Here is a 24,045-nt window from a genome sequence, read left to right as displayed (position 1 = left end):
GCGTATAATCGCTCCTCCGCATTGAGCGCAGCTCGTTCCAGCCTGGCTATCGAGCTTCGGCGCTCTTTCAATCCCTCGAATCGTCTAATAACCACGGTTCTTTGATTGAATTCGTAGCTCGCGTGATTTTCCAACTTCTTCGACCAATTCTCCTCTCTCCCTCCTCTCCTTCGTGTCGTCTCCTTTTCTCCACTCTCTTCTGTGAGAGAAAAGGCAAAGAAATATTCGAAGAAATTTGAACCCTCTGACCCTGCTTAAACCGATCTGAAATATCCCCACTTCAATTCTATTCTAATTACTCCACGACGAGATGATTTTAACCGTTCTAATTTTTATCTTTGCATTTTTATGTTATTTACGATTGTACGAATAACTTGAAGAATTTTTTTGTTTCTCGAATTTATATTTTATAGTATTTATTGGGGATGTTTATTTATGTAAAATGTGAAAGAATCGATAATATATATGATATAAAGAAAAAAAAGAAAATATGAAATAATCAAAGTATAGTATTATGAAATTTGAAGAATGAAAGAAACATTTATTTAAGCTGTATTTCTTCAGACATCTATTCGTAAGAATTTTATTTTGTATCAATATGTAGTAAGATAGGTATTTTTAATTGTTTTTTAAAAATAATTACCAGAATTTGAAAAAATAATCGCACGTCTAAATCCTCCCAAACGCTTGAAAATATTATATTTTTTTTCTAATAATTTATAAATACATATTGAACATATATGGTAAAAAAATTAAATAATATTAAATAATAATATCTTCTGGTTTTATGATAAATTCGTTCACGCGCAACACACAAAAGAGATTAAGCTTCACGCATTCCTGTGTAATAATTCAATTGATTTCCTCTCATGAAAATATTGAAATAAATCGCTAATAATTCTATCTATAATAATCTCCAATTCAATTCTCGATCTTCCGCCTCAATAAATATTGGACCAATCTAAATCCTCTATCGTTTTAATACACACCACACGTGAGACACCCTTCACCTTTCTATCTCGAACATTTCCAATCGATTCGAAGGAATTCTGTGACAAATTAATTTTCGAGATCTTGAACAAAAAGCTGACGCAGAAAAACGACGCGCCATTCCCTTTTGTGGGGCAAAATCACATACCGATGTTCTTAATTAAAACTTTTCTTCGTCGACATAATAGTGAACGTACCATTTTTTTTCTCCATCTCGAATTTTTCTTCTCTCTCTCTCTTTTTTTCTTTTTTTTCGAACACGAGTCTTTATTTTTGTTTAATGGAGAAAAGATATGGATTTTAGAGATGAGAAATCAATTGAAATATAAACAATTACAATTTTAGCATCTCTTAGACAAACGTGATTTTAATTCTCACGTGATAAAACTATATATATAAAATAAGATTGATTTTTAAAGAACTGCTTGTTGATCGTGGAAGAATCCGTCCTGCTAAAAATGACTCCGTTATTGATCGCATTGGAATTTTTAATAAATGTATGCATAAATAGAGTATAAGCAAGACAGAGAGTGAGAGAAAAAGAATGGCAGGAAATAAGAAAGGAAAGAGAGAAAGAGAGAGACCAGGAAGAAATAATAAAATTTATTATCTTTCATTAAATATAATTTTTTTATCTTTCCAAAAAATATAAAAAAAAGATTTTAGAACGATTTGTTAAAATAAACGTTTAATTTAAAATTTTCTGAATAAAAATAAAAATTCGAAGAAAAGTATTCGAGAAAGAAATTTCTATATATTTCGATTATATAGCAATCTCATATCACTTTAAAAAATTAAAAATAAAAATAACAATAATGATAATGAAATAAGATTCAATGTGGAAGAAAAATCAATCGAATGATTTATATTGTTTATACTTCTATTAACAAAACATTCCATCTGGCAGACTGATCGAAAACTATGGATATCCGTGAAGAGTAGTCGATTTTAACGGGAGTCTATTATTCGAACATTGTGCGCTCGCTTGTACCACGAAATCGTTGGAAAGTTTCGATGGAAATGTCGGGAACAACTAGTCATGTTTCGGAATTGACCTGTTTCGAGATTGAAACCGCAGACAACCTGTGCGCATTGCAATTTCGCTTTTTTTCTTTTTTTTTTCTTTCTTCGTGAAAAAATTATTTCATTAATCATTATTTCATTGATTACTTTTGCTCGAATATAAGTATTAAAAGGAAATTTCAGAGATAACAAGTTAAATATTGAGACAAAGGATTTTTAATTTATTTCCAATATTCCTTTAAAACTTTAATTATTGATAGAAGAGATGATGGAAAAATATAATAAATTTTATTACTAAATATTGTAACTTGCAATTAATATCTTGTAATGTCTTGTAACTTATAATATTATATCTCATTAATATTAATTAATATCTTGTAACTTATAATATTATATAATATATTATATTATAATGATGATAGTATTGTATATCTTTTCTTTCAGAGAAAATATTTCATTTTTTCATATGTAATAATAAAGAGAAAAAGCCTATTTTTTCTTTAAGAAACATATATCAGAATCTCGATATATCTTGCGTAATATGACCAAGTACACATAGTGGCCCACATAAAATGTTACAAGCTTTGTCCTCCAAACTATTAAGGCTAACAGGGAAATCCCTTCGTGAAATTTTAGGACTTGCTTTATGCGACTTGCATAAAATTGTGGCTATTCAGTGAGGTCACATTTTCAGATAAAATGGACATATAAAATGCGTTAAGAAACTCAAAAGAATGTTAAAATCTTTGGTGAAAAGAATCGTCATAATTTTCATGTATAAATTTTCATAAATTTGAAGTAAATTTTCTTTTACCTGAATTTCCAAAAGAAATAATTTATAACTTTTTGAATCCATAGTTAACTCTGCATAAAATGTAATTTAAAATAAAATCATGTAAATAAATCATATGTAATTTAAAATAAAATCATTCATTATTACTTAAGAAATTATTAAAATGAAATGATATTATTTTTTATTGATAATTTAAATATGCCATATATATTTAAATTGTTCATTTTTGAAATTACATTTTAAAAAATAATTATATTAAACAAGAATTGTATCTAAGTTCCTATATGATTCTTCATTTTCAATTATTTTCAATCTTCCTAACCAAGAGAATAGAAACTCTTTTGGAAACTCAAGTAAAAGAAAATTTACTTCAAAATTTACACTTAGAGAATTTTATACTTAAAAAATTTTTTATAAAAATAATTTCACTAGAAATAATCTCACCAATTCCTTTTCAAATCACACACCAAAAATTTAAATTCTAAAGAATCAAGAATGAGCACGAAAAACATTGAAAATAATTTCTCAATCATCAATAATGAATACATAATTTCAAACATAAAGACAAAATTTCATCCCTTCATTAATTTCACAAACGCGGCCATGTTGTTCGATCCAAACCGATAATATCGAGAGGCCCTTGAGAACAATTGAATGCGAACATCAATTGATAATAATCGAAACGAGTAAATTTGCACGAAGTCATCGCTATGAAATATCATTAACATTAATATCTTGATTATATTTATTGTAATTGAAATGTCGAGTCAAAAGAAATTCTGATATTCGATCGAATTTATACAATATTACAATAAAGGTTAAGTTAAAATTAAATTTAAAATTCCACTTTTATTCAAAATAACTATTTTTGCGATTCAAATTGGAATTATATTGTCAAACGATTCGTATATTATTAAATGTATTATTAAATGTTCGTGCAAATTCAAGTCTTTCATACGAAATGTTGACTCTAGAATAGCATGCTTTTAACTCAATGCTGAATAATCTGTATTACGTGGATTTGTTTCGTTGTTTGCTCGCCTATTATCCGTGTTCCTTCCGGTAATATTTTTTTCATAATATTTGACGATTTAATATATAACAATAATAATAATAATAATTCGTGCCGATCGAAAAATATCAATATTGAATCCTTTCGAAGAGTCCAATAATTTTTCACGCTTATATTCTACATATATAATGTATTATAACAATATTTCACGATATTTTATAGCAACAATAAAATATTACTGCAATGTCGAACATTATTTTTGCACGAAATATTTCGTTACCGTAACAGAAATATAATCACACGCTTATAAAATAAATTGACAGAGAAATATTCCGCGCATTTTTCTCTTGCGTTATCGAAATTGATTTTCGACATAGGCGTTGGATGATTCGAAACGTCGTATTTTTTTATCCGCAACGCGATGATCCTCGAAAAATTTGTTCATGCCGATCTTTTCGATTCTTCTCGTTCGACAGATTTTCGTTGTCGATGCGAGCGAAAAGTTAGAATTGCTTTTTTTTATAGAACATTCTGCGCCAGTTTTACACTCACACACACGCACACAAGCGGAATATTAAAAAGGAGAAAAGAGAGAATGGAGAGAAAAGTGGAAAGAATAGGAAACGACAAAATGAACGAAGACGGTCACTGGGAAAATTTTTTGCATTCGTTGCGAAGTGACGGCATATATATATACGAAGAAAAAAATTGGAAACAAAATGAAATGAACGCGAGGACGATTGTTGGAAAAAAAGTTTTCGCACTCGTTATGAAATAATGAAATATTGAAGAAAAAGGGGGAAAAATGGGAAAAATGGCAAATTGCGAGATAAGCGCGAAAACAATTGCTGGAAAAAATTATACGTTCGTTGCAAAATTTCTGTTCATTTTCTTGTTAAAAAGGATTTGATTCTTCTTCTTTAAAAACGAATTGTTCGGTATTAAGATTGATCGATGAAACTGTTATTGATTGTAGCCTTTATTAATTTTTACTGATTTAACAACAGATTAAATTATAAGAATAAATTTCAAAAAATATAACGCCATCTTGTTAAGAATAAAATTGAATTCTTAAATAATTTCGTAATAGATTCTCGTAAGAATTGAATTGGTGAGAAATTTTCTAACAGCTGCCGTGGAAGTTCGCCTTCCACCACCTGTTGGTAATGATTCAAAACTCTTGCAACTTTACCTCCCAAGAAAATTGTGCATTTTGAAATTCAAAGTTAGTATCTGAAACATTTCTTGGAAAATTCAAGAATAAATTTCCCTTTCGATTTTCTTTCGAAAATTTTATTCTCTCAACAATAATTTATCAAGAATAAAACGATGATTGTGCATACAACTCGTTTCGCAAGTAAAATCATTATACTTTCAAATTGAAAAATAAAATAAAAAAAAAAGAATTTTATATAGGATTCAAAAAATTTTTCGTAAGAGATGAATGTGTATTGGAATGAGATTAATGGTATAAATGCGTGACGACTGTCAACTCGTTGAAAGTTACGGCTTTTTGCCCCTAAAACACTATTGGTCATTGTAGTCCTCCCTTTTCCTCGAAACGTAGATACTTACGCAAGTTTACAACATAAATCCAAAAGTTACCGCCCGTTCTTTCTACAAATACCGCAAAGTGTCCTAAGAGAAACATTTATTTTCCCTATCATCGATTATTCCTGTCACATCTATATAACACTTTCACAATTATTATTCCCTTTCCGCCATTTTTTGCTCCATTCATCTTTCGTAAATCATGACTTATTTATTTTCTTCTTTTCGCAAACGAGAATTATTTTTTATAAAGAAATAATCGATTCATCGATTAGAGATTTTAAAATTTGAATAATTATGACTTGTGAATTTAAATCAGTGAGAATAATTGTTGAATCGTGACATGAAAATGAGATAATAACATATTGGAATTTTAGATCCAAAATTTATCTTATAAATTTCGCAATTCGATGAATAGCGAATCGCAACTAAAATCAGTCTATTAAATTTCGCCATCATCGTAAAAATCGATCCTTACATGCACCGAATAATCCTCTTAAGCCTCCTCTTTTTTAAATTTTATGCCACGCGAGGGCAATTCCTTGCTTGTTTTATAAATCCTTGCAGCCATCGTGTTACGTTAAAGAGTTTATATTTGAATAATTAATCTATTCCCTCGATTAAACTATAATTTCGACTAAACTCGAGTTCTTTCTCTCGACGTTATCAATCTGAATTTTAAGATTCGAGATCCATGTTGATGTTCCACTTAAATCGGATATTTTTTATCCGAAACTTTTATCCAAAATCGATAGAAATCGTTTTATATACATTGAATTTATCATTCGGCAATATAGCATTTTCTCGTTTTCCCGTGGAAAACTTACGATCTTCGGATTTAAACGATACCTCAGAGTTTGTACCTTTTTATAGGATTTATTTTCCTTTAAATAGGATTCTCGGCTTCTTTATCGAGGAAAATAAAATGGAAGCAAAAATTTAGAAAGGAACATGGGCCATGAGTTGTAACCGCCGGTGGACAATGTCATAAAATACTTTTATAGGAAAGAAAATATGTTTCGATTTGGACTTCTATAATAACAGTTTCAGCCGTTTTGTCATTTTAAAAGTTTGTCTTAACATTTTAACGTTCGTTTTTATTGTACGTGACACGTATGGAGGAAATGTACGTGTTATTTCGATGTATTACTTGGTGATTTTTTGGATTGGATTGAAAATTATATTGTATTGCTGAAAAATAGATATAGTTCATACAAGATACATCAGGTATTTATTTTTATCGTTAATTGCAATTTATTATAAAAAAATTTCACGTTTTAGAATTTCAAGAAAGAATAAAAAATTTGAGAGCCAAGATTTTTGTAAGATTTTCCTAATTTTTGTAGAATTTTCATAATAGCATTTGAATATTCGTAGTTTTCTGTCAAGAAATTTAGAGAAACAACCCTTGAGATCGAAAGAAAATTCAAATATAGTTATTTCCGAATCCTTTTCTACTAAAATAAAATTAGTGAAAATAACAATTTTCTAAATTAAAAATTATTTAAATTAACATAAAATTATTTAATTTATGCATTATTTAAAATACGGAATAATTTTTATCTTTCAAATTCGAAAACAATATTTTCTATTCTGTATAATTTTAGTATAATTGTAGTTCTTTATTGATAAAAATATTTTATAATTCATCGAGATATAATAGAACGCAAGAAAATTGAGAATTTATTTATAAAATATATAGTTATCGATAACGAAAAGGTACCCTGTATGGCAGAGTTCATATTTAATATTGAACGGACCGCAGAGGTAGCAGGGATTCATTTGTGACAAAAATTGCTCTTCTGGTAATTGCAGAGTCGTTGAGCGGGACTTAAGACGTTAAAACCAGAATCGCTCTCCGCGCGCATTTAGAACGACAAAAATCTTCGTTCCACGTCGTAATAAAGAAACTTCTTTCATTTTTGAGAAGTAAATCACGTTGATATCTAAAAGGCTTTCTTCTGAAAAAAATAATAAAATTCTTTTTAGATTATTCAATGAATATTTCTTGATGTAAAATTCTTTCGTTTATACATACAATAAAATCAAGGTATAATATTTATTATTATTATAAAATTAAATTAAAAATTATTTGTATATTTTATACTACAACTATAGAATTATTATAATCAAATAAAGTAATAAATAAAATTTTGAATTTTCATATCAAAAACATAAGAAACAAATAAAAATATTGAATATTTTTTTTTCTACTTAATGTATTATTTTTATAATATTATTTTATAATACTATTTTTTAAAATTTTATTAGAATTTCATTAGATCTGCTAGTAGTTTACTCTTCAAATAAAATATTTCATCAAACAAGAATAACTTGAAACTGTCAGAGATCGACCTACTTTTCCCATAACATTTTTAATTAAATTTTCAATATTAACGAAATTTATGCAAAATATATTGTCTCTACTAATCTTTTTCTAATAAAAAATAGAAATTATTGCAATAATCAATATGAAACTTAATTAACAATTATCTGATTCTTGTGTATATTGAAAATAAAGAAAAAAAGAATAATTAATTTTTTTTTAAATTAAATAAAATTAAAATTGTTTTATCAAAAGTTTAAGAATGAAATATAAATGAAAAAAAAGAAGTATTAATTTATACATGTGTAATTTAATAATTTATCTAATGAAAACTACATCATTGCCGCAGATTATGCATCTTATGATTCATCCACGAAAGCTTTACTAAGTGAATCATATTATCATATCATCCATTTAAAGAGTCTTTTTCTCCTGGAATGACTACTTTCCATTTCGATAAAAAATTTCAGAATGAAATAAAAGGCTGCACTTTATTTTACGAAGAAATACTTTATACGATCAATCTTCCCACAAATTTCAATTTCTAATCAGCAATAATTTTCGAACAAAAATATATTTGAAGAATTGGGATCGAAATCACAAATATCAGGATATAAATGATCAAATCATATTAAATTCTTATTTTGTACATTCAAATCTTTTATATTCAAATCTAATTAAATAAATATATTTTAAATATTTTATCATATATTTTTATTTTCATGCAAGAAGAATGTTATTTATTTATTTATTTACTTTTTATATACTATAAATAAAATTTTGTAAAGATATACTTCATATTAATATACTTCATACTAAAATTTATAAACATTTAACGATAAAACTCTCGAAGTTTTTCATTTTGATATTTTTCACGCAATAATGGAATGGTTTGGCACAAATATGCTTTATATTATTCATCCTCCAACCATTGGAATAAAATATCGAAATAAAACCAGACCATTTATCAGTGAAATCGCAACCACTACGATTCTCCCTTTTAAAATAATGTTTCATTCCATTGTCGATAAAATATTGTAACGAAATCATATATTTCATTAATGTTTTAAATTCTGTTTACAATATCAGAGGATCTGTACAATGTTAAAATTTCATCCAAAGATGAAGTCAAAGGGCTCTATTAGGGTGAAAGGGTTCAAGAAGCGTTAAAGAAAGAATGGGAGTTACGTAAAGCCAAGTCAAGAATCTCTTCTACAATGGAGTCACAAAGGTTACAATTTACTTCAAAGACTTAAGTGAAGTATTCAGAAGCTTGTTACCATGCCTACGTTCGAAATTTTAGCATCATTGCACATTTCATTTCTTGCTCGAACATATCTCATTCAATATGATATAATTATTATCTTTATTTAAGAAATAATTTTCTATTAATAAATTATATTCAAATAATTTTGAGATCTTCGAATAAATTGTCTTTAAATATTTTTTTTTTAATTTGAATTATAATTATATAACTTGTATATATAATTTTTTTGTGATTTATACATAATATAAAATACTATAAGAAAATTTGTACTTATTCAAATGTGAAATTCTCAATAAAATAAATTATTATTCCAATTGATAGTTGAATAACATAATATTCAACTAATTAAAAATTTTCTTTGAATAGCACTCAAAAATGTTTCTTGCTTGTCTTGAAACTTATCTCAATTCTAGAAAACAATCATGACAACTGACTATCTTCCAAGTTTTTCATCTAATTGAACGAAATGGATCTTTATCTGGGAAGAATGCTAAATTTCCATGATTAAATCTTCGATAAATGTAATGGCTCTTCTTCTTTCTTCTTAATTTCCTTTCTGAACTTTTTATTCGATCTTTGAGATCAAGAGGAGGCAAGTTATGAAAGTTTTGATAGTGAAGTGAGAAAGAAATCAGTCGGTAAAGTTTGTAATTATCATGATGAAAGACTCGAAACTATTTTCAAGGACTATGACAAAGAGATGAACCTTTATAAATAATAAATAATCTTAATAAATAATAAATAATTTTCTATAACCCATTATTATTTAGAAAAAAAATTAAACAATTTATAAATAATTTATAGGATAATTGATAAAATAAATATAAATAGTTTAATAAATTGAATTTCGAATCAGAATCATCTTGTATAATTAAAAATATTTAAAAAATAAATTTACATATTATTTATTTATAATAATTAGACAAAATTATATAGGAATTTAAAATTTAAATAATAATTTATAAATTAAATTTTATAAATTAAATTTTATAAATTAAACGACATAAACGAAATAAATCGTTTAAATTTAAGTAATATTAAGAATGGTGTAAAAGAAACGTGAACGTCTACCCTCATCATAGATTGAACAAAGAATGAGTGACGGGTTCAGTCATTTAAAGAGATTTTTATGGAAACAAGAAATATTTCACTACAAAGAATCTACTTATTTTACATTTTATTTATATTTTCAAGTAGAAATATTAAATTCTAAAATTATTCATTTATTTCAATTTTAATTCCACTTTTTCCCCTTCTTAATTTTATAATATTTATCTTTTTTGCCCAATTAAATTTCTGATGAATGTTTATCCTTATTGATTCCATAAAATAAAATAATGTCTCTAACATAAAAGTAACGTGAAATCACTTTCAAATTTCATTTCTTTTTATTTTTTTAGAAATAAGAATAATGACATATTTTGCCAAATTAATCAAACGATAATTACTTCATTATTAATTGATTAAGAATTCTTTTCTGAAAGAAAAAAAATTAAAATACTTGTAAACACGAAATTTTAATTATATTTCAAAGTTTCTAGTTTTTTTCAATGAAATCGAGTAATCGTAGGTATGTTTTAATTTTTCTGATAAAAAATTATAATCGAGAAGCTTCCTTCTCGTCAAATTAAAATCTTAAATCTTTTTTTTAATAAAAAATTCTACTATTTTAATGAATAAAACGTTTAAGGTGAAATATGCTTGCCAGCATTTCACGAATGTTTTTTGTTCCATTTAAAAGTTCATTTCTCTGGAAATAGCGTTCGAACGCCATCCGTTTTTGTTCAATTATCGATAAATTTAGCGCAAAAATCGTGGAACGAAAACGAGTATCGTATTTTGGAAGTATCGATGGTAAGATAGATGGAACTGCAATGCGTTAGTGAGAAAAATTGATCAAAATATTTTTTCTTTATATATCATTTGAAAATTCAAGAAAAATATTGTTCTATTAAAGCATCTTGAAAGCTAAAACTTAAATCAAATAATAAGTTTTTCCAAATTATAGATAAAAACATGATAATTTATGTAATTTTAATTTTAATTTTAATTTTCATTATATAATTTATATCATTGATCATTTATATTACATGATTGAGATAAAATTTAACATAAAATAAAATAAATATTTCAAAAATCATAAATTTTTATTAAAATCAAATTTTCTTCGATGTCTTTTAATTTAATTTAATCAAGATTGTTGTTATTAGTAAATCAATAATGAAAATTAAAAAGTATTTTCAATTAAGATCGTGAGAGATTCGTGGCAGAGCTTTTAACATACACGAGAAATTTATTAATAAAGCAACTCATGAAGACAAAGAGAATTTAGGTTAAGCAGCATGATATTTAGGGAGCATAATGGATCACGTTATACAATATTACATAGAGATTAAATTCTCGCACGTGTTAAGCAATTTTCAAGTTTCTGTTCTTTTGAGGCATAAGTTTCGTGTCTTTAAATATTTTCTCGATACTTGAAAACGAATTATTTAAATTCTTCGTGTGATTGAATGGTCATTGTATAATAATATTGAATTTCTAATTAGATGAGTTAAAATATAAACTTAATATCTGTTAAAGCGAAAATTTAAAGTGAATTATCAAATTGACATCAAATAAGAATATTTAATTTATATTTAAGTGTAAAATCCTTTCAATTAGTATATTCCTACAATATATTTCCTTTATACATTTATACATTTCCTTTATAAATTATAATATAATACAAATTGCATGTTATGTAGGAAAATTTTACAAAATATCAGAATTTTATCAGAAAAAGAATTGAATCAAAAATTGCAATCAAGTCTTCGAATCAATGAACGAGAAAAATTGCGAGACTGAAAATGCATCGATTGTATCTAACAAAGTTAGATACAAAAAAAAAAATGCAAATGAAGCTTGATGGGATAAAGCAATTTAGATATATGATACAAAATCGATGCTGTAAATGAATTTTCAACTGAAATAGCCTTCATCCTAAATAAAATCAAACCTGACTAAAATTTTTTATGTTCGAATGATTCAAAATCTAATACATAACCTCAAAAAAATATTTACTATTTCATTTGAAATGTATATTTATTATAAATCAAGAGAAAACTAAATTCAAAAAAATATTATAAATCACAAAAATTTAATATTAAAAATATTTTGCAAAATTATGAAAAATCCAGTTCTGAAAATATTTCATAGAAATAAAAATCTAGCGCTTACTTATTAACCCCGAAGCACGAATGAACTTATTACTTGGAATATTAATTTCCCAGACGCGAAACAATTTTTTTATTTGAAAATCTCCTGTTTTTTATAGATTCATTTTTATTAAAGATAAAAGAAATAACATTATACTTTTCCAAAAGTAAAATCAACTTAGACGAAACTAATTATATTAACCTATAAGAAAATTCTACTCAAATAGCGATCATAAATCACAAAAAATATTATTTCAAATAATTTTTCTATCTATAATTTAATTTCATTAAAAATAAACGAAAATAACTTTGTATTTTCAAAAAGCTTATCTTATATGAAACTAACTATATCAAGCCACACGAAGTTTTTAGTCAAGTAATGATCATATAACCTATGAATTACGAGAAATACAGTTTTAAATAAACAGGAAATCATTTTACAAAATATAATCCACGTATAATCCTTATCACGTGCAAAAAAATAACATCCCTAAAGATATATTCTGGAATTGAAAATTGAAAATACCAGGACACGTAATATCATCCCCAACTTCCCGGTTCATATCCGTTCAGCTTTGTCCATCAGATAACCGCCAATTTCGAACACCGCACACGGCCAAGATTTTCGATTCAGACAAGCAGTCTCCTTTTTCGTTTCATTCTTCGAAGAAAAATTTCAGCCGACGGCCATTCTATCGAAATTTCATGAAATGTCGTTTCGTACTGATTGTACCAGATATACTGAATCTTTCCCCATCTATCCCCCATCCATGACAATTCGAGGGGACTCATGATCCTTTTCTTGTCTATGATCAAAGCATCGAAGCATGCTCGAATATCGTGGCAATCACGGGACGTTCTTTCTTTCACGGTTGCTCGATAAAGGCTATGACCCACATGCTCATCGACAAAGAAACGAATCCATTCCCCTTTATAAGAGAGAAAGCAACACCGGCAGTGCTTCACATCCCAGTGAAATGCTGATCTCGTGTGGCATTTCGTGACGTTTCGAAACGAAATTACGTTCTTTTCTTTTCTTTTCGAGATTTGATATATGCGATTGCATATGTATAACGATTTGGTGAATGTTGTTTGGCAATAATTTGGCTGGATGTTGAATGGAATCGTTATAATATGGTATTGTTTAATGTGATGTACGATGATAAACGTAGATTTTGGAAATATTATTATTATAGTATTGCTGTAACATGGAATATCGTTGCTGATAATTAATAAATATTGATAAAAATTGACAATTATTGTGATTTTGTAAAAATATTTTGTAGATTTATGATATACCTGATGATAACTTTTAATTTGTAAAATAATCACATAAAAAGAGATATTTATACAATTCTTTTCTCTTTGGATGTATTAAGTATAATATAATTAGAAATAATATTAAGAAATTAACAACAAATTGTGATAATAGAAATTATTTCTTTTTTTTGTAATGAGTCTGATAGTATTACAATTTAATTTCATTTTGATTTCACTTAAATCTTATAAATAAGATAAATCAGGGATGACGTAGGTTAGATTTATTATAATTGACAATAGATATTCCGTCACATATGAATTTATTAAGAAGAAAGTTACCGAGATGGAGCAATATTGATTATTACTCACTTCGAGTATCAATCTTGGCACTCAGGAAAAGTAATCTGGGTTAGATCTTTTCCATTTCAAGAAAATTTGATTACTTTCATAAAATATTATTTAAGCAAATTCTATACGATATTTCCATAATTCTTACTACTTTCTTATTCGTCCCTAAATTTATCATCTTCATGAAAAATAATTCATATCTTTTAAATATAGAAATATAAAATAGTTTCTTAAAATCTTTTCAATTTTGTCATATGAAGTTTTACAATTGTTTCTTCTTCTTTTATTTTTTTCTTTTTTTTCCTTTTTCTTTTTACAAGAAAATATTTTATTTGCAGCCAGTACAAGTATTTGCATTAGTACAAGTATCTAAAAATAAAATGTTTCTCGAAAGAAAATCTCGAAATATATCTGTAAAATCCTTTGTTACTAACCGAAATACAATTTTCTCTCTGTTCACGTATACAAAATATAAATACATGATCCTAGCTATATTTTTTGAAAAAAAAAAAGAAAAAAAAGCAAAAAAAGTGTAACGAATATTATAGAAATCGATTACCATTGCAAAGGTTCAAATATCAATTCAACGACACAAGCGAAATCATTTTTCATTGATATTTGTCTCGAAATACTCGTTCTAAATTTATCCGCGAAAGCGAAAGAGAGAAAACGAAAAAATCCCATCTATATATTTTCTTTCTTCCTCTTTTTTCCCCACATAAAATAAAAGAAGAATTTCGAAGCATACAGCGAAAAAAATTTTCTACAATTTTTTACAAATTTTTCATTTCTCTATAACGCGAAATATGAGAAAAATATGAATAAAAATGTACACGATATGATGAATAATTTGAAATACAGAATGTCTAAATTACATAGAGATTTTTAAAACTTTCGAAGAAATTTAGAAGACGAAATTTATTACTGAAATTTAATGAAAAACGGATTGAGCAAAAGTCGTAGGATTGCTAAGAACTATAATTCGTAATACATTAAAGTGAGCACCTAATGGTTTCTAGAAGAAAGATGTCAGCCATCAAAATCACATCAAACTGTACGCTTATGCGCGAGCCACGATGCACAAATTTTCTTATCGAGTTTCTTATCTCTATACCAGGTTTTCAGCTGTTGCGATAGAGCTTACGATACGAATTGATTATCGTTTAACGCGATGCTAAAATGAAAATAAGTTAAAATTTATTTTCGTACGTCATCCACACCGTTTATGTAAAAAGATGCGGGAAATGTAAGAAAATATTCCAATTCTTTTGCCTAAAAAATTTCTGTCATATTTATAGCTTCCATCTTCCATGCTCTCAAATATAATTTATCACATCTTACTAAAAATTTTATGCCAATTTTTCTTATAAAATTTTCTAATATATCTTTTTTACTTGAAACATTTACTTCAACTTTATAGTAATTCCTTCGACGTAACATATTATTCTTTAGAATATACAAATGTATTCATAAACTATAACAAATTAAATATCGCAAACAAACTATTGTCGATGAAATAAAATAAAAAAATCCAAATCAGAATCAAATTAGAATCAATATTCGAATATTTAAATGCAAGTGATCTCGATTTTTTTATTTCAAACTTTTGTTTCCTGATGATGCGACATTTTCCTTTTTGAAATATCAACAAAAATATCAATCAACATTATTACAAACTGGACAACCCCATAAAATACAATTTATTGCGAATATAAAATAAAAATTGAAAGATAGGATATTTGATATCGAATGTATTCGAATATCAAATTCAAGTAACTGTATCCAGTTTTCAATTTCAAACTCTAATTGCAAAGCAGAAAGTAATAAGGAAATAACAGAACGTTCGAAAGAACGTTCCATTACGAACACTTGGAAACGATCCAACCGCTCCATCTCGATATCGACGTATCTTTCGTTCCCCGGTTTTGAGTTTATTGAATCGAGTAAATTTTTTCTCCATATCAAAATTGTCTCGGTGCCGTTCGCCTATTTTTATTTTTTTTTTAATCTACGAAAAAAAACGAAGAGAAAGATTTGCCCGGAACGGACGAATGAAAGAGGAACCAAACGTGGCCGAAATTGAATATTCTAAGTAGACGAGAATTGCATTCGAGAAGATTGAAGTGGTGAGAAGGAAAATATCGCCGGGTTATCTTGTCGGTTGATATTTCTTAATTCCAACGAGAAACGTGGAACGCAAGAATGCACTTCCCTTATTGGCCGTTTTTTAAGTGTACAAGACGAAGGAGAAACCTTGGTCGAATGGTAAGTTGACTCAGCAAGTAAGTAATTAATAAATTAAATCGCTGAACGAGAGCGATTGTTTCAATCTTGCGAAAAGGAAAAAATTAAATTTGAACATATGTAAATGGAACGTTTTAGCGCTGGATTTATTGAATTTATTGTAAAATTGAATAATGTTATCTGTTGTAGTCTGTTGCGTGATAAAATGTTTCCCGATTTATCTTTCTTTCATTTCTGTTTAATATAATATATCGATTGTGAATTATTACTTAACTTTGCCAAATTTTAAGGAATATTATTCAGATTTAAATTACAATTTTTTCTTACCTTTTCTTTCTTTTTTTTTTTTTTATTATTGGAAATTTTAATCAGGTAATGCGTACATTTCGATTTAACTTTAATTACATCATCCACGAATATTTTCTCAATTCGATACTCAATATCCGAAGTGGTCATCATCTATGGATATGATATGCATATCCGTTGATATTAAACCAAATATTAAATTGGACATTGGTATAAAAAATAAAATGAAATATATTGGACTGAGACAAATTATGATAAAATAAAATTATAGAGGGATTACCATATTTTAATGACAATTTATAGATACTGTAATGTCCAGGCGTAATACCACAAAATTATTTGATATATTTTTCAAATTTGAAATTATATTCTACGCATATGATGGAATATTTCATCCTCGAATTCTCCAATTCTTTAAAATAAAAAAATACTCGCAATGACAACGTGAAAAAATGCACGAAACATTTAAGGAAAATACATTATCATTGTATTAATTCTGTACATACGTTCTTTTACGAATAATAAATCACTTCGAAATTGTTCTTTTTTTGTTCTGGGCGAATTTATATCTTCTTTTTTTAATAAATCGAAATACACTGTTTCAATGTCACACGTATGCGCTCTAATCCGGATTTTCCACAAACTGGCCACCGATATTACCACCGTGTCACGTTTTCCAACTCGTTTCTCCTCTCTAATAACATTTCAAGACTACGTCAGCTTTCTATATTTATCGTCTTGGTCGTTTTTCATCGTAGCCACCGTCGAAAAATAAAGAAACAAAATCTTTTTAGTCAGTGACCGATTTCACAACGTTTATATTGTTGAAATTACTCCTTTTTCTTTTTCTTTCTTTCTGCTTCCTATTTTTGTTTTCTTATTTCTTTTAGAGCGAATAAAATGAAGCACAAAGCTGTCTCTGCAAATTCATATCCGATTCGATTTACAATATTTATTATATTCCATTATGCGAGCGAAATCGAGACGAGAGGGATGTATTATAAAAATATGTTCGTTCACATTTTAAGATTTTATGTAATATATAGTGAATGAAAGTATTTGATTTATTTATTTTTGTAATTTAAAAATTGAATAATCGAAAGGTGAAGGAATGAACTGCTCATTGCAAATTTCTTTCTTTCTTTACGAAAGTTAATATTAAATGAAAAACTACTAATTATAAATTGTAAATAGGAAAATTTAATATTTTTGGATTAATAAAAATTTTCTTTCGAGTAACTCTTTAAATTATATTCGATTCGATATATTAAATTATTTCGAGAAATTTTGAAAGAAATATACACGATACGTAACACAAATAATTGTCTCGATAATGTTTGAAAGTTACTCGATAGTCCAAAATGATTTAATTATGATCGACAGTCAAAGAAACGCAATAATGATTATTCTTAAATCCAATAGATTGAACCTTGAACAATATCGTTGTATCTTTAAAGGTAGGAACTGTATTGGAATATTAATTAGCGAAAATTTAAGAGAGTTTCTTATCGACCGTATTTAATTCAAGCATTTAACTGAACCGTACGCTTTAATTAACTCATTTAATGTAACACGTTCCTACATTCTTTACATCGAAAAAAATTACCTTTCATTTGAAAATAAAAAAAATTGTTTTCGTAAAAATTTTAATTATCGAAAATTCACGTTTTATATCTCTTTTTCTTCGAAATTTCATTTTTCTTTCTCGGTAATGTCCAGAAGTTTTAACAGAATTTAATCGAAATATCGATAAAAATAAGAAAAAAGAAAAAAAAGAAAAATAAAGAAAAGGTAAAAATCTAGGCCGAAGTCCATTAAAGAGTCTTGTGATAAAGCACTTAAAGCTTTTCAATTCGCCAGGCTTTAATTTATGCGTAAAGTCCAAAGCGTGTTAAAAGATCGTTCGTTAAGGGGATGAATGTTTATCGGAGAAATCGATTCGGTTGAACGAAAGAAAATTCGAGTAAGGGTGGAATAGCGCGAAAGGATTACAATTCAATTTCACCGAAGCTTATAGCTTTAACTCGATGTTATCCTATTCGATGATAACTTCCGTTTTCATTCCACCATCGAAACTCCATTAACACCCTTCGTTTCACCGTTAACTCTTTTAAATCTCGCCCTTAAAAATTGTTTCCTAACAAATAAAATCTATTATCGATCCGTTCGATTTTCGCTTTCGATATTGTATCAACTTGATATCATAAAAGCTGATGCAAATGTGAGATGATGCGTGAAAATGCGTCGAAAAGAAAGAATAAATTTTTTCACTGTTTAGTGGAAATTTCAAATAAATCAAGTTTGGAAAATATTGCTACGTAATTGTGAATTTCGATAATTCCTGAACTGAAATTTGCAGAAAATTATCGAAAAAAGCGAATTTTGAGAGAATAAGTGAAGTGTGAAGTAAAATTTTTTCGTTTGGAAATTAATTTTCGAGAAAATTGAAGTCGATCAATTTTGAAATCTTCCCAACACAGATAAAAAAATCTATTTTTTTTAAGTCACTTATTTACCTGATTAAAATATTGTATAATTATTTAATTCTGTAAAATTTAACTTACGAAAAAAAAAAATAAAAACTTTCGATGTATTCGAAGCGATCAATATTAAAAAACTTACTCTGCACACTATATATTCTCACAGAAGTGGAGAGATGTAAGAAGAATATTGATTGCGAGTAAAAAATAAAAAAGAAAGGGAATGGAGAAGAGCGATGAATGTAGGACGTTTTCATTGAAACGCAAACATCGCGCAAACCCCTTCACAATGCAAAGTGTACAGATTTTCTCGTTGTAACAAGCGTTCCATTGTAAGAGCGTATTTAAAACAGCAAGAAATAACTCGACTATGATCGAAACAAAGCCGTGCATTCCACGAAATCGAATATCACTGGGCATTACGATACAAAGTCAGTGATTCAAAAATAGGATGATGGTTCTAATTCTGTTAAAAAATTCTGTTCTTTTTTTTTATTGGCGCCTTAAAATAAAAATAAATTTCTTTTACCATTTTATATCGCGAAATGTAATTCATTGTTTTCAACGATTTTTTTTTCTAATAATTTTGTAGAAATTTTATTTGTTTTGAAAAATGAAAAAAAGAAAAAAATATTAAATCCAACTTTTTATGATTTTTCGATTTTGTATACAATGGTAAACAATTTTTAAAAGAAATTATTTTTTTCTTTCAAAATTTGTTTCCCGCACTCTTATTTTATTTACTTTTATTTTTTTAACTCGTGATAGTAAAGAACTCTTAATTCTTTATCTTTTTGAGTGCTATTAAAAAGAAATAATAAAATTTCAAAAAATAAAATATATATGCTGCAAATATTTTGAAAAAAAATACAATAAAATAAAATATACAACTATCATATCAGAGAATCACGCGTCCAACATTCCAAAGTGATAACTAAAAAATCATATTTAAAAAAATAAAAAAATAATACCACATAAATAAATTCTTTCACTCGTTTCAAAGAAATTTTCGAACTGGAAATTTGAAATTCACTTCAAAAGATCATACGAAGCTTTTTCGGTAGCCACGAGCATAGAAAAATCGATTTAAACCGTGCCCATTCAATCTGTACTCTCAAAGACTTATTACTATGGTTTTAGGTATCGTGATTTACCGATTGTTATTTACCGCACAGTGATTTACAATTGATTACAATTGCCATTAGTGGAGCCATCGGTCTGCACAATTTCCATGGCGTGTCTAATTAAACCAGATATCTATCCGACCATCCAATTACGTAACTTGAAAAATAGAATCGAGAAAAAAGGAGAAGGAAGGAAATTAAAAATTAAGGAAAGTATCCGTAAAGAAAAAAAAAAAAAGAAGGAAACGGAATATTAGACAAAGCGAATTTCTGCTGACAGTAGTGGAATAAAAAATATACGCGACGGTGATCGTCCTTCAGCTTCAAAAAATGAAAATTTTATTGCACGTTTGTTGGAAATAAAACGAATTTGATAAACAACGAATGAAATTTTATGCAAACTTTTTAAAATCCTAAAAGATTTTTAAAAAATTCTGAAGTGAATTTTTGAAATTACTTAAAAATTATTTATATAAAACTCTAGTTAGGAAATTATTTATCAAAATGAAGATTATAGCTGAATGTGAATTTAAATGAATAAAAAAAAAATAATAACTCATAAAATTCCTGATAAGATATTTTTTAATCGTAAATAAAAAAACTTTTGACGAGTAATGTTCTAAAAGAATGAAAATTCAGGAACTCATAAAAAATACGTAGCTTTCATTAATGTCTAAGAATGTGTTTAATTTTATGGGTAGAAGTTTTGTGCGTGGATATGCATCCTAAAGGGTATAAGCCAGGATATATAGAATATAGATGGAATTAAAATTAATTAAATATGGCACGATTAGGCGTAAATACTAAATGCTTTCGAAAATAAAATTATTCTTCGTATAAAGAAAGTCTAATTAAAATTATTTTACATATTTCTTGCATTGTTGAAATATTTGATGCTTCTTCGTGTTATATTCTATAAATATTAAAAAAAAAAACGATAAACAAAAATCCAATCAATCAATTGAAATCGAATGTATACGAACAAATATCGAATTGTCTCGTTTTCGAAAAAGATTATTAAATGCGCTTTTTACGCGAACAAGCAAAACGTAAAATTAATTGTCAAATTTTATGAAATTTACAAAAATCCGAGCAATTCATTCAATAAAGAAATTTTTGTGTAATATAATATTTACTGCATCGGGTAAAATTTAATTCATTATTTCTTTATTGATATTTTTTCATAAACAATTTTTAATAGCCAAAGTTTTTTGATAGTTTATTAAGTTATTTAGGAACTTTTAAAAGTTCCTGAATCGTTTAACTGTTTAAAGAAAATTAAAAATTCTACATTTATCACAGTTTTTCGCTCCAAAATCTTCCGTAAAATTCAATTTAATAAAAATTTCTCAAATTTCTTAAATATTTTTTAAAAAGTCCATTTAGCAATATTTTAACAAAATTTTCAATTCTGACTCAACGCATGTTCAATAATATTCAAATTATAATTCTTATCCTAATATTCTAACATTCAATATTGCTTTAAAAACACCTTTGAAATATTTTTAAAAAAAATCATCATTTTTTTCAGAATGAGTTCGAGGAAAGTGATATCGATTCTAGTACACTCCCATCTCGTGTGACTAATTTTATGCCATTGTTCAATTGCAATTCCAGAGAATAAGGGTGAAGAACATTCTATGACATCGCCGTTCTCCATTTTCCATGGTCCATAGAACGTTGAATAGTGCGCGGTATCGAATATCGAGACTCGAAATACGGATTTACAGAGAAACATCGATTACCAATCCCAATCGATAATGTGAAAATCAATTTTCCAAGAGAGCGACTATCGCTTATATCACGTATAAACAATCCTCCAATTCCCAAGACAGAGTGACACCCACTTTTAATGCTGGATTATATCCACCTACGAATATCAATACTCTCCACGGGATATAGAGAGACACGTAGAATGAATATCGAAGGAAAAAAAAAATACGAAAGGTATTAGACAGGCAAGTTTGAAATTTTCTAATACGAGAGGAAGATAAATGTGTTGGAAATAATATATATAGTAATATCGAAGCGAGAGAAATAGCAATGAATTGAATATTGCATCGTGTTATGGGAAATGGAATTTATAATATATTCGAGAAGAATCGGTTCGAAATTCCCAATTGAATATTTGGAGGAATCGTGTCCCCGTTTGAAATTATTGTAGAAAATTTAAAAATTTAAAATGTAAAAATTTTTCGAATAATTATGATTCTGCTCTACGTTAAAAAGATTCTTGATATAATTGTTTAATATTTTTTTAAGGATAATAAATTCACTCTTGAAATTACTCTTCTTTAGAATATATTATAGGGCATTAATTTCTTTGATTGAATGCATCGAATATTTCTTGAATAACAAGTGAATGATTCAAAAGATATTTCATTGTTATTTCTAAAAATTTTTCATCAGTTTGTATATCTCTCGAATGAATCTTCAAATATTCAAGATTGCTTGGTGATTTTCAAGGTTTCATGTAGAATATATCATTCGTTAGGACACGGATCGATCAGTCTTATTTCGGATGTAACAATATTCCACAACCAATTGAATCCACTTTATATATCGAAATATACATGTTCGAAGCTTGTTTCATAATATTAAGTAAATTCCTTCATCTTCCATGCTTTTTTAGTTAAAAAGTAGGTCAAATATATTTTTTGACGTACAGAAAAAACATAAATCGCAATAATAATCAAAATATATAATTAATCTAATTAAATCTTCAAATCTAAACAATTTCATATTAAATTTAAAAATTTTCAAACAATTCTCAAAAAAAGTTTTTCTTTAAAAATTTCTCTAAACATCATTGTCACACGTTCAAATTGTCACTTCTGTTTTTAAATGAAACGTCAAAGGTGCCTATAGCCCATTTCGATAGAAAAAATCGATTGATAAAAAATCTTTTGTTGTTTCATTTAGACGGAACAATTTTTTAAACGGACATATTTTTTTTTTATAAAATGTACGAAAATTCTTCTAAATAACATTATACACATTATACATATTATTTTGCAAAGGAATTACATTAAACTTTATTCTTTTGCTGGAATATAAAGTTACCCTTAAAAAAATACAAAATTATCCACCTCTTATCACGCAGTGATGGTTCATCAGATCTGCTCGAATCCTTCTCGGTCGAGATAAAATTTTTCGAAACGAGCCTATCACGAACCAAGAGTGTTTGGAATCCATCCAAGATCTCGTTTCAAAATCTCTCAAGTTTTCACCGTTCCATGGCTCGTATAGCCGAAATATCGGATAACACGAAATTTCTCTCAACAATATGAAAATTCCTCGAGCTTCTAATAACCGAGAATCGTATCAGATTCGCTGAACGGAGCCACTTTTCATATTTCCATCGGTTTCGTATATTTTTTCGCTTATATTGTATCCAGTGAAGTAAATTAGAAGGAGAAAAAACGACGAAATTTCCACTCCTCTTTTTTTTATATCCTTATGGAAAGAAATTTCGTGTCGATGGTCGTGGAAACTGGAAAAAAATCAAAAAATCTTTGCACGATAATATTTTATTCGATTGCGAGTAAGATCGTGTGCCACGAATATGAAAATGCAATACGATACGATTGCAAATTGATAAAACGAAAAATGAATCTCGATACTGTACGTTTTAAGACAGATAATTGTTCGTGATTGTAGAATGTATATTGAATAAATATTGTGCAAATATCGCGTATAAAATAATTATTTTCAATCTTTCGAAATGTTTTATTCTACGTTTATTATTGTTGAGTTCATAAAACGTAAATACGTATATATTTATAAATATAATATAATTGATAATAAAAATAATAAAATATAATATGTATTATATGTATAATTTTAATTTTATAACAAAGACACGATAATATAATTTTCTTTAAAATTAATAACGTTGAAAACGTGCTATTAATAATAGAAAATTAGAAAAAGGAAAAAATATATAAATTTTTACACATAAATATATTTAATTTTTATTTCATTTTTTAATTGAGTTCTCCTGTATATTCTCTTTAATTTTTCTCCTCTTCAATTTTAAATGCTATTCAATAAACATTTATTAATATTTTCAAAGGTATACAACCAACAAATTAAAAATACTCTGTATCGTGTTCTCGATAAAT

General features: G+C 27.0%; 2 protein-coding genes across 5 annotated transcripts in view; one reads left to right on the top strand and one right to left on the bottom strand.

Moving 5' to 3' along the window:
- The window catches only part of LOC107996192 (metabotropic glutamate receptor 2), a 250,405-nt gene that overhangs the window by 21,495 nt on the left and 204,865 nt on the right, over positions 1-24,045 (top strand). The gene's annotated exons all lie outside the window — the stretch shown is intronic.
- The window catches only part of LOC107996194 (COP9 signalosome complex subunit 7b), a 225,851-nt gene continuing 208,776 nt past the window's right edge, over positions 6,971-24,045 (bottom strand). The window contains exon 5 of one of the 2 annotated variants that reach the window (XM_017054134.3): positions 6,971-7,330. In XM_017054134.3, coding sequence (XP_016909623.2) covers positions 7,201-7,330 — 130 coding nt within the window. In that variant the 3' untranslated portion in view covers positions 6,971-7,200. The remainder of the gene's footprint in view (positions 7,331-24,045) is intronic. The other variant, XM_062083985.1, reaches the window with a different exon arrangement.

The sequence above is a fragment of the Apis cerana genome, linkage group LG13 (assembly GCF_029169275.1).
Source record: "Apis cerana isolate GH-2021 linkage group LG13, AcerK_1.0, whole genome shotgun sequence".
Lineage (NCBI taxonomy): Eukaryota > Metazoa > Arthropoda > Insecta > Hymenoptera > Apidae > Apis > Apis cerana.
The sequence above is the reverse complement of the archived record's forward strand: the minus strand, read 5'-3'. Positions and strand labels throughout refer to the sequence as shown.